Genomic DNA, 12,757 nt, shown 5'->3' with positions numbered 1-12,757 from the left:
CAATGCAATCAATATTTCCAAGTATTATGCCCTAATGACAAGATAATACAGTGTTCCTGCAACAAGCTTCTGTAGCAAATGCCCTACTTATTCTTCCTCTTCACACCTGGCCCATGGCCACAAATTCGGCACAATGAAGTGACTATAATACCACCTCCAATCGGCAATAATTCCGGTGATGTTTCACACCTTCAAAATTGCTATCATTGGGAGTTTTCGTTCCCAAAGACAAATTGATTATCTGCAGGCCCTTGGCTCCACAAATACATAGGCAAATGTCAATAACAAATCTGGATGCCTTCCCATGAGGCTCTCTCTATTTATATTATTCTTGGCCCCCCCTTCTAGAAGAATCATAAGTGTTATCTTATCGCACTATTCTGGAAGCTTTCTCCTTTCCAACAATAGATAAGCAGCGCTTCTCGACGATTCCCTAATATTAAATTAATTAAATATAAAGTCATCTCTTTTAATTAAAGAAGAAGAAGTATTTAATGACTTTATAAGAAATCAATTTAATTATTTCCACTTAGCCTTAAAAGGACGAAAGGCTAAGAAATCTATTGAGAGGCTAAAGAGATGGGGACATTACACGATACCTTTTTCCATCATCCTTTTTGCCTGTAAATCTTTCCCACAGATCATTTGATATAATGATAAGATGTGGGTCACACAGGTTTCCAAGGCAATTTTGAATTGCAACTCCAGAAGATTTTTCACTTCTGCAAGTTTTCAGTGATGTGTTTGTGGGCTTAGGAGAGTGTTTCTTGTTCAATTGTAAAATTGGAAACATGTCTCATAATTTAGCACTTTCATAATATTGACATGTTTATATTCCTAAATATCTTCTGCTGATTAATAAGGACTTTTATATCAATAAAATTTTAGAAGTGAATTAGAGTCCTGTTGTTGGACTTGATCTGAGGTCACCTTGCTCATTTGTTAGCTCCCCTGTACATATGATCCATCTTTATCTCAAATATTTAAAAAATAATCTGCTTAGTAGTAAGGCACTAGCTAGATTCTGGTTTCCTGTCATCAATTAAGAAAAAAGAGAAATAAATCTGATTGGGTACATTTTGCAACAATTATCACAAAGGCATCGACATGTTGCAACATTACCTTGGCTATTTTTTTCGTAAATTTGAATGATTTACATTGAGCTTCCTGTTGGAATAAATGAATAGCTTTAACATTTCTGCACAGACTTTTCTTGTTGGCCCATTTGGCAGGTTCTTTTGCTTTCCATTTGTTAAGTGTATTTGATTTTTAAATTTTTTTTTGACATTCCCAATCACTAGTCTGCAAGATGCTTCCTTCATCAAATATTTTCTATCTCATCTCTTTGCATCAACAAGACCAGCAAACTGTGATATTTAGATTTGATTTATCAAAGTGTTTTTTCTGCACATGTTAAGCCAGTTTATGATTCATAATATGCATTAGCACAATGTATTGTAAATTTCAACATTGTCTGACTTGTTATCTGAACTCTGATGCAAAGTACTTTCTTATGGAGTTGGTTTTGGCTGCCATGTTTAATTAAATTAATTGTTGTACAGGTATTGTCTCTACAAGTTAAGTTAATGGAACTTGAGGGGAAGCACAAATTGAATGAGACTTGTGTCAGACCTTTAGTAGATGACAGAACGTTATTACATTCACTGGGAAATAGTGAGGTTGTTGATGATTCCATGGTGGCCAGTTTCTTACCTTTGGACTTCAGAAATATCACTCCATTTTATAGGTCTTATACATGTACTCTTTGTGATTTGCAGCAAGATGATAAAATAAATCATAGGACATTAAAAGAAGACAGAGAAAACAATAGTTTAGAGAAAAGAGTGGAAGCAAGGAGAAATTACACTCCAACTATCAAATATACAAAACTTGTCTTTAAGGTGAGCAATGTTGTATATTGTTTATTTTTTTTTTTCTTTTCAAATTTCCAAACACTAAGAACACTTGTCCAAACTCCTGAATATAGTAAATGATTTCAATCCCTAGTTTTTTTATTCGCTAGGAGATTGACTTGGGAAATGAGGATCTTATACAACTCCATGTATTCCACTGAAAATAAATTCAGGTAATATGTTGTTGTAATTGCTCTTTGATTCAGTGTTTGCTTCCATACAGGTTGACACCTTTTTTGCAGTTGGTTCTCCGCTTGGTGTATTCTTATCCCTTCGCAATGTCCGTATTGGAACAGGTAGTCCTATTCTCGTCATCAATGGAAGTGTTAAAGTTTGAATATTTCATGTTTGCTAATATCAAAATTGACTTCATCTTATCATCATCACTGCATTGGTTTTTGTTGTAGTCCTCGGTAGATGTTTAAGTGGATCAAAGAAGCCTGCTTTTGGCGATGAAAGCTTTCTGAAATAGATTGTTTAGTGTTTCCTTTTCTTGTTTGTCATTTTTTAGGAAACAAACTCTTATTGCTTGATTTGCAAGGAGGCAAGTTTAGAAATTCGCTTAATGGAATGGTAATGCCACAGAATTGGTAAATGCTTTGCATTGTAGCTGAGAAAATAATTATTTGGAATAGGATGACATCAGCACTCAAGAGCAGGCCAGTCACTAATTTGTTTACAGTCTCTGATCAACATGTTTGCCTAAAATATATAGAAAGTTTCTGGCTTAAGACTTAAGTGGATATATAGAAGGCCAATTAGAAAATGAGAATAAGTTAATGCAGTCAAGTATATGGCTTAAATTAATGACAGTCTGGTTCTTGCAGAAAATCTCAAATTCATCCAGTGGATATACATCATCCAATACTAAGGCATTGAGGTTGTTCTATTTACTAATATTGACATAAATTATTTCAGACAAAAAACAGTACCACATCAGATTTTTGTGTCTCTTGCAAAAATAAACTTGCTGTTACATGCATGTTCATTTATGTGTCCATTACAAAAATGAACATGCTCTTGAATTTTGTATCACTTTTCACATTTGCTCTGAATTTTTTGTATTCTTTCACTTCTCGGGTTACAAACTTGAGTAATGTTATGCTTCAAAAACTCCAGCAAAGATGACGTAAATGTTGTATACTTCAAGTCACTGGACCTAATGATAATATATATATATATATGTGTGTGTGTGTGTGTGTGTGTGTGTGTGTGTGTGTGTGTGTGTGTGTGTTATATAGCCAATGGATGAAATATGCTGCATATTTCTAGGTTCTCAAATGCTCCACCAGAAATGAATAATATTTTTTTTGTAGATCATAACGTGAATCCATGCAAACCTCATTCTCTAGGATGGTTATACATGTTCCTGCTAGAAAATTTTAAAAATGCTTAATACTTTCTCCTGACATATCCATGGTAATATTCAGGTTTTTGCCCATGTTTGTAAGCTTATCAGTTTCATCAATGTACACAATCTCTTATGGAGCTACTGCAACTGTCAACTTGTCAATCACAAGAAACTTATACAAAATAGACTTGAAGTGTTTTCCTAGTAATTTACCAAATTTGGTTCTCATATAGATTTGGGTTCAGTCTCGGTGCACAGACACATACATATGTATTTATGTACGTAATCTGTGTGTGTATAATAACATTATATACACATCGTACATGTTCAAAACTTCAAACCTATAATAATAATAAGTTAAAGGCGTAGTATTCGTAAATCCCTAATTTCCAGTAAATAAATAAATAAAATACGTCATATATCATATTCGTAATTTGCAAAAGTCTCAAATGTCATTACACAATGGAACTTAAAATTACAAGCCATAATTTATATTTAATATTCATATTCATCTTCATCATGATCAAAGGCATCAAGGTCCGCATTAGGTTCAACTTCATTTGAAGCACACACTATTACACTCATAGTAACTGTAACATATCAAAATACTAGACTGAAAATAGATACTTAAATTTGTAACTTGAACAAATAACTGAAAGAATGTAAAACCGTTAGGAAAAGTAATACATATAACAAGATTACCAAAGTAAACATCTTTTACACTTTACAATCCATTTCATGCGAAGGTAATTGAATTAACTTTCAAAATTGAAATAATTAACTAAATTGATTTCTATAACAAATCAAGAGAATCTAAATCATTTCAATATATTCTATGACTTATACAATAATCATGATAAATGAACTTGCAAGAAAGGATTCAGAAAAACATACTGATACTAACTGAAAATATTTGAAATCGTTGTTCAAGACTCTACATTTTGGTAAGAGGAGAAGTGTTGACATAAGCTTAACCTCCCAACCATAGACCTTACAAATCCCCACAAAATCTTTTAACAAGAAAGACCCTCCCTACCCCGGGGTTAGGCTTGGGGTACTATTGTCCAACCATTTGAGCATACTGGTGTTTAGAATGTCATCAGTAATAGGTGGGCATGCCTGAATAACTGGCACCACCAATATCTTGTGATCAAAATAGGCAAGCATGCTTCTAAACGACCTTGGTCAAGGATTTAAATGGGTTTCCAATACCCGATCACCACCACTCGACTTGATAACAAGTACATATTGGACAAACATGAGCTTACTTGGATGTTGGAAATCATTATAAAATTTATCATGTTTATATTTTGAAGTTATGATTTCTGTTACTTTTCCCTTGTAGGGACTCCTTCCTCTTTACCCCCTTTCATTGGCTATTCCAGCCAGGGTGACTCCTTGGAGAAAGTAATTTTCATTCTGATATAGATCATCTTGATAATCATGGATTTTATATCCATTGGTGGGTATACTGCGAGCACCAATCTTGTGCGATGTTGTATTCAGTTCTTGCAACACGCTAGACTTATATTTCAGTATCACACTTGAATAGAATTCGTGACAAGAGGAAAGGTAAATAATGCAGATGTAAGACAAAGAGGGAACAAACCATAGTGAATTTATACACCTTGCATGTCAGCCTTTAACTTATAATTAACAAATTCCAGAGATTCGAAATAAGGAGGCCAGAGAGCATAGACATAGAACATAACTTGATCGGAAGTCGACTTGACAGAATGGTTGATGCCTCAATCCACATGGTTTAGAGCCGCTCTTGCTGAGAATTAAGGAGAGATTATAAGGAGAACCAACAGTCTGAATTTAATAAGTATTTCGTTCTGAGAGAAAGAAAGAGACTATGCTTGTTTGAAGACAAACTTGCCATAATATATCCTTATATTGGCTCAAGCGAGCCGCGACCTTGATTGTCTGCTTGCTCAAGAAGACAGTTTTCCAAGAACATCGGTTTCAGAGTTGCCGAGTTAAAAGGTGGCCCCAAGTGTACATGGTCAACTCTTATGGAGAGATATAAGTTTGAATTATTGAAAAATTCCTTTTGTAAAACATATATATATATATATATATATATATATATATATATATATTTTTTTTTTTTTTATATGATTCCATCATGCTATTATTATATCTGAGGTCGCACCCGTTAAAATATGTATATCTATATACATGCGTAGTTTGGAGAATAATGGTTTATTTCTAACATCATATCCTCTTGATAATTGCACATGTATATATACATTTATTAATAAGTACAAACTATAGATATTACCTTAATATCATGGTGGCATCATACATATATATAGGTGATGATAAAAGAAATAGAGACGACATCACAAAACAACAAAGGTAATGGTTCTAAACATGAATTTTAGATAATGATAGTTATTGTTTTTTATATGTTTGTCCAAGTAGCTCATGACCGTCCATTGATCTACTCTATTCTAAAGTCGCTAAATCCTTATCAAGGTAGTTAGAGGTCATACTTGGCGATCGAACAAATGGACTAAAATAGTGCCCCATTCGTTGAATCCTGTTTAGCAATGCTTTCTCCCTTTCGTTTGCTCCTGCAACCACTAGTGCAACATTTCCACAATAATAACAAGCTCTTCCATTTAAATCAATATTAGAATACATCACAGATAGCTGTAACAAAGGTTAACTACCATTATCAATTAACAAGTAAATATAATAAAGCAAGGACTAACTACCATTTTCAATAAACAAGTAAACATGATAACTATTAACTGACTCCATTATAACAACCATTTCCACGTGAAATAAATGGTTAACTATAACTTCCCTTTTCACATGATCAAGAAAATGATAGTTTTAACTAGTCATCTCAACAGCTATAACTTATTTTAATTAGGTCAAAATTTTGGGATGTAACTTGTTCATCTATAGAGATTTGGGAAAGTTGTGTAGAGAGCAATGATTTGGCTAGAGGATGACATGATTTGTACGCAGGTTCAGCCAGGGCATCTAGGTTCCACCCACAAGAAAGTTGGAGGAGAACTGAATTAAATGTAGAACTCGATTAGAGTGGGAATTGGAAACTAATCTCAAGCATAGGAACCTCACAACTTAGTTTTACTATAGATGCTGCCGTTGCTAGTAAGATCCATGATTATAACATGTTGTGGATGACATTATGGATTGTTTGAGTGGAGTACTTCACAAAGATAGATTTGAAGAGTGGATATCACCAAATCTGGATTAGAGAAGGAGATGAATGGAAAACAACCTTCAAGTCAAAGGAGGGCTTGTATGAGTGGTTAGCTATGCCCTTCTAGCTAACAAATGTATCAAATTGGTTCATGCAGCTCATGATCAAGGTATTGAAAGAATTTTTGAATAAGTTCATTACTGTTTAGTTGGATGATATTTTGATATTTAGTAAGAAATTGGAAGAGCATATAATGCATATTCATAAGGTCTTTGAAAAGCTAAGGCAAGAAAAGTAGTTGATTAATTTGAAGAAGTGCAATTTTGTGAAAGAGTCAGTGTATTTGGGATTGTTGTCTCAAAAAATGGTCTTAAAATGGACCCAAAGAAAGTGAAGACTATCCTTGAATGTCTTACTCCAAGGAGTGCTACTAAGGTAAAGATCTTTTCATGCTTTGGCTGACTTTTACAAAATGTTTATCAATTTTTTTTAGTGTTTGTGGATCCTTAGACAATGAGAGGGGATAGAAAAGATTTTAAGTGGACTGCAGGAGCAACAAAGAGTTTTGATTTGTTGAAAAGAAAAGTTATAGAATAACCCTTTTTGGAACTCCCAAATTTTAATAAGGTATTTAAAGTAGACCATGATGCTAGCGACAACACCATTAGAGCTGTTTTGGGTCAAGAAGATAAACCCATTGATTAGTTTAGTGAGAAGTCGAATGACACAAAAAGAAAATATTTTTGGTGTAGGAGCACCTGAAAAGAGCATACAAGATGGGCAAGAGGTGAAGGAATCATGATATGATTCTATTTTGGACAAGATGTAATAGGAATTGTAGACAAGTCAATAAGACCCTGCTTGTAAGGCCTTTTGTCTTGATTTGCAAACTTATAAGTTATAAGCCATCAGACACATTTGGTCATAGGGGTCAAGTAGAGGTAGGCAATCACTCACAGAGAGTCTAGGCATAGGTTATTATCCATGTGGCACCATTCTCCAAGTGGGAAAACGGGTAGGAGTTCAATTTACAAAATGTTTCAAAATGTGCAAGAAAAGTTGCAAAGTTGTGTTGCAACAAAAGTTGTCAACTTTTGCATTGTTAGGCAAATCACTCCCAAATGGCCATTTTGTTTGAAAAATGGTTAGAGTGTTAGAGTGGGGTTGCCATTGCAACAAAAGACCGATTTGTTAATGCCCAATACAACCACTCAACTTATAGTACACAGGGGATGGTTAAACCCTTGTCACAAATCTCGAGGGGAGTGCTGAACAAATTTCCAACAATCTCACCCTCAGCGTTGCTCGAGGGTCTGAGGATTCGAACCTGTGACCAAGCTTTGATACCACTTGTTAGAGTGGGGTTGCTGTTGCACCAAAAGACTAATTTGTTAATGCCCGACACAACCACTCAAACTTCTAGTACATAGGAGGCAGTTAAGCGCTTGTCACAAATCCTGAGGGGAGCACTAAACAAATTTCCAACATAGAGGCCATTGGGATTACTTTCTCAAGACCCTTTCAATCGAAATCAAGGGTATGTGGATTTTTCTACAAGATTTTGGTATTGATTCAATAAAAGATCTTTTTTTTTCCTATAATTTTTGTTGTTTGATTGATCCAAACTATGAATCCTATTATCATGTGTGCATAAGATCAATTGGGATATGTAGAGAGTGATTCAGCTATCATTTGAATTTGATTTGGGATTCTGGATTGATCCAGTTTGTAAGATATTGAAGAATTGGTGATAGGAGGTTTGAAACCCTCATTTGATAAGGGTTTTACTAAAAAATGTGCTAAAACTAACATTCTAACCATAGGATCTTCATAGTCATTGGTGTGTCTTAAAAGAGTCAAAAGTTATTTTGCAGAAACCTACAAAACCCTAGGCAAGTGTCTCTATGTGACTGTATGTAGATTTGATGCAACTAGTGGTGTAAATGAACATTGGGGTGGAATTTGGCCTCCAAACCTAGTACTTAAGGGTTTGAAAAAGCATATGACATGTTAGAATAGTTGGTTTGCTAGAAGGCAAGAAAGAACCGGTACTTTCTTTGTTAAACTGACCTAATTAGCCCAATTAGGTCTGTCGAAGAAATGAGGATTTAGAGCCTTAATTGGAGGATCAAAAATTGATGTTGAGGGATCTTGTAGAAGTCCCAAAAAGGTACTCAAAAGTGCCATTTGTTTGCCAAGTCCTTTGGAAGATAAGAGAGTTAAGTGGAGAAAATTTGATTGGATAAGAAACTAGGTCTTAATGAAGTACCCCTAAATGGACCAATCAGGTCAATCTAGTTTTGGGAACATCTTTTTTGAGCCCTAGAAAGAAAGGAAACCATAAAATTGCACCCCATTCATACATTAGGAGGCTTTGCGAAGAATGTTACCCTAGTGACCCTTGGAATGTAGTGTAAAAAATGGATGCTTTGAAGGAGATTTTGTCACATTATATTGATGATGATCAGAAAGTTGAGTAAACTTTTGGATTAGATGAGAAATGACAAGGAGAGAGAGGATTTCACTCTAAGTTGAGAAGTTGAGTAAGGGAATCATCAAGCTTCCACTATGGGCTCTGCATTAATTTTGTTTATGATTTAGAGTTTTATGGTATAGCCCAGATATCAAGGAAATGGAGACATTATCTTTTTCCTAAAAAGTTGGTTTTATATATTGATCATCAAGCTTTATAGTATTTGAATATTCAAGGAAAGTTGAATCAAGGACATTTAAAATTGGTTGAGTTTTTGCAAAGTTACAGTTTTGTTTTAAAGCACAACAGTGGAAAGTGGAATGTCTACTAGAGTTGTAGATACTTGGATTCAAACATAATTTATTGAGAAACATGCAAATAGAAGTTGTTGGGTTTAAAGTACTTAAGAGTTTTTATCCTAAGAAATAGGGTTTTGGAGAGGCTTTAAGAACTTTTACAAAACCTATTAATCTAAGCAGGACTAGGTGGTGAGATTTTGTAATCCAAGACTGTATGTTATTAATAGGTAACCGATTGTGGATTCCATAGAGTTCCACGAGGGAGAAGTTATTCGAAGTGAAGCATAGTGGAGGATTGGATGGACATTTTGGTCAAGATAAAACCATTGCTTAGGTAAGTGAGCATTACTATTGGCCACACTTGCAACAAGGTTAAGAAATTTGTGTATAGTTGTAGAATATGCTAGTTGGCAAAAGGAACCAAGTAGAATATAGGGTTATATAAACAGTTACCTTTACTAGAGAGGCCATGGGAGGCTATTAGTGTGAACTTGTTTTTTGGTTTACCAAGGACTCAAAGAGTACATGTTTCCATTTTTGCGGTGGTAGACAGGTTCTCGAAGATGTCATATTTCATCCTTTGTAGAAAGATTAATGATGCTCATGTGGCATAATTTTTTTCTAAAGAAATGGCGACACTACATGGTTGCCCAAAAACATTGTTTCAAATTGCTATGCTAAGTTCATTGGGTCATTTGTAATATGCCTAACTGGATATTATCTCAAAACCTTTTATAAAAACTCAGAAATTTTTAACGAATAGATTCATGCAATGATTTTCAGATTTCACTAGTAAAACCCAATTAAATAACCAGATAAAAACAAGTCCCAAAATATTATTGCATTAAATCTCCAGCAAAAATTCATTTTCAGAATTAATATTTCATTGAAGTTTTTTAGCAAAATAACCAAGAAATCCAATCGTAGATACAATAACTACAACATGATTGGATAATAGAAAAGATGAACCTAGAATACAATGTAAACCACCTGTGCGTTGTCACCAACTGACAATGAGTTTCCGTCCATTGCCCAAGCTTGAGGGTTTCTGTTCACTCACTTGCTGAAAGATGAAGCTTTCAAAATTAACTCTCCTGCAGAGAGTGAAATGCAAATTACAAAACTAAGTGTGCTGAAAATGAGCTCCATCTTCCCTTTTAAGAACAAACAGGTGACTCTTAGCATTCTCATTTCTATTTCTTTATTTTCTTTTTAAAATATTACTTTTCCGTCACTTAAGGAAATAAATTGCCCATAGATAATAAAGTGACATTAACAATATGAACTTAAGTTACATAGTCATTTTATAATAAATCTGTTAAATCTTTAGGCATTAGAATCTCTAACCAGACGAACTCGGATATGCATGTGTGATAGCTTGCCGAAAAGATCTCGACAAGATGCCTCCTAGTCCAACATTGAAATGCCAGGAATGTTGAGCATGTTGACTTACTAAAAATACTATGTTTCTTGAAACTCCACTGAAACAACCCTGATTAGCCCACAATTGAAACCACCGAGGCCAAAAATTGCTTTGATCGTATCGGAAACTTGGTTTGCCTATGGGACCAAAGCAAATGGGCTAATGGCACAACAAAACTCACAGGCTAGAAAATGGGACATGACAGTCCTCCCTTCCCAAAGATTGGTTTCCCCCAAGAAATTTGCATCTGTAAGCCAGCCGGAACCAAATACTTGGATCCCAATTTTTCGTCAAAGTTGATGCTCCGTCCAACCGCTATGCTAAATTGGTGTAAATATCTATAATCTCAGCATTAATCCAAACACCAATCAATTGGATACTAGAAATTTAAAATATCTTATTGAGTTATCTTGCCATGCGTTGCTATCGTAAAAGAAAATGCTCTTTCACCCAACCAAGTAACTAACTCCAGCTGTAGCTACGCACTTTTGATATTGCGAGATGGCAAGAGCTCAATAGTAGACCAACTTGCATCTAGAATTTAATGTAACAAACCACACCTCCCAATTCCCTAATCTATAACCAACCATGTCAATTCTCTACCTAGATCGCAAGCACAAACCCGTATGATGTCCTTGATATCACAAACTAGCTGTTGCAATACCTGCACCAATGAAGATGATAATACTTGCCCAATCGATACAATCGCTAAGCCATCATGCTGCAAATGTTGGGGCAATCTAACAGTATGTGTCACAAGAGAGAACATCTTTGTAGAGAGAAACTCAAAAAGCCAACCTGTCATACCTCCCTCAACTATGCAAGAATATATTAAAATAGGACCAAGAAGATCCTTAGACCCGTATTGCACAAATCTGGTCACCTCTTCACCATGTTAGAAGTGGTGAAGCCCATCAGTAGAACCCACCTAGGCTATATTGTTGACTCTGTCAACATTCATGTCCCAAAATAGACTACTTTCACCTCTATTAGCCATAAGGAGATACAAACCACTGGAGGAATTTTACATCCAATCTCTGGAAGATGCCTATGGATGTGATGACTTTGCAAGTGATCCATTTGGTGGCAACTGACAACATAGTCACCCTGTAAACTTGTATTCGCATGACACCTTTGTGACATAGAAGTAAGCAACCCACTCGCATACACATCGCTCTAGTGAAAAACTAGCTGGTAACCTGATTCAAATACTTGCAACTTCTATTATCATCTTCCGAAGATGACATACCTTCATGCCATAATACACGATACAATCTCTGTTTCAACCCACACCTACGCCTCATCAAGTCCTCTACATGTGGATCAAAAGAAAAATGATGAGTACTCCTCACTATATAGTCACAATGAACAACTCCAACCTTCGTCGATGGCTCATCATAAAGTACAATTTGCCCATTGGAAGTGGATGAATCTTGCTCAACCTGATCAATCCTCGTGCTATCATCACTAACAACCTCGTCAACAGTCATATCTTAATGTTGGGCTAAATTAGAGATGCCAAATCTAATTTCTGATTTAACTAGGCAATGTGATTTTCTTCTTCATGAATTGCCACTAAAGTAACCTCAAGGGTGTCCTTGGCATTCATGAGGTCATATGTACATACATCTACTGCTTCCTTCTTTCTCAATACATCTGAGTAAATTTGTGCAAGGTCAATGAGATGATCACAATCTGAAGAAGGTGTAGGTAATCTGATTTCATCGTTTTCAGCCCTTTTTGGATTATTAACAGTTGTGGAAATTCCTCTTTAAGTCCTCTTTGCTTCCCCTCCACCTGTTCCTTCCAAAGGTGTTTTCAAACATCCCATATATGTCATCAAAACGGTATAAAGCTCCAATAATCTTATTTTTAATTACTTTCATTTGACTCTCCAAATAAGGTGAACTAGTAGGTGTATGAGATAAGTCAAATGCACAAGTGGGAGAAAGTGTTTCATTATAACTATTCATATCATCAATGCTTTCTTTTATACTCAAATGTGATTTGAATTAGGGGCAGCATCGTATTCAGAAATAAATTCATCACAAGAAGAATCCATACCATATGTAGAGACCCGTAGATCTGAAACAAAATCCATATCAACATTCACA

At 35.1% G+C, this 12,757-nt stretch overlaps 1 protein-coding gene across 3 annotated transcripts in view; it reads left to right on the top strand.

Moving 5' to 3' along the window:
* Positions 1-12,757, top strand: part of SGR2 (shoot gravitropism 2 (SGR2)) — a 253,555-nt gene that overhangs the window by 162,293 nt on the left and 78,505 nt on the right. For all 3 annotated transcript variants that reach the window (XM_089788115.1, XM_089788114.1, XM_089788113.1), the window contains exons 12-14: positions 1,563-1,679; positions 1,779-1,901; positions 2,137-2,209. In XM_089788115.1, the coding sequence (XP_089644241.1) occupies positions 1,563-1,679; positions 1,779-1,901; positions 2,137-2,209 (313 nt within the window). The remainder of the gene's footprint in view (positions 1-1,562; positions 1,680-1,778; positions 1,902-2,136; positions 2,210-12,757) is intronic.

Source organism: Cupressus sempervirens, chromosome 6, assembly GCF_028749045.1.
Source record: "Cupressus sempervirens isolate cs-2001-9-10 chromosome 6, ASM2874904v1, whole genome shotgun sequence".
Lineage (NCBI taxonomy): Eukaryota > Viridiplantae > Streptophyta > Pinopsida > Cupressales > Cupressaceae > Cupressus > Cupressus sempervirens.
This window is presented reverse-complemented; position numbering and strand designations above follow the sequence as displayed.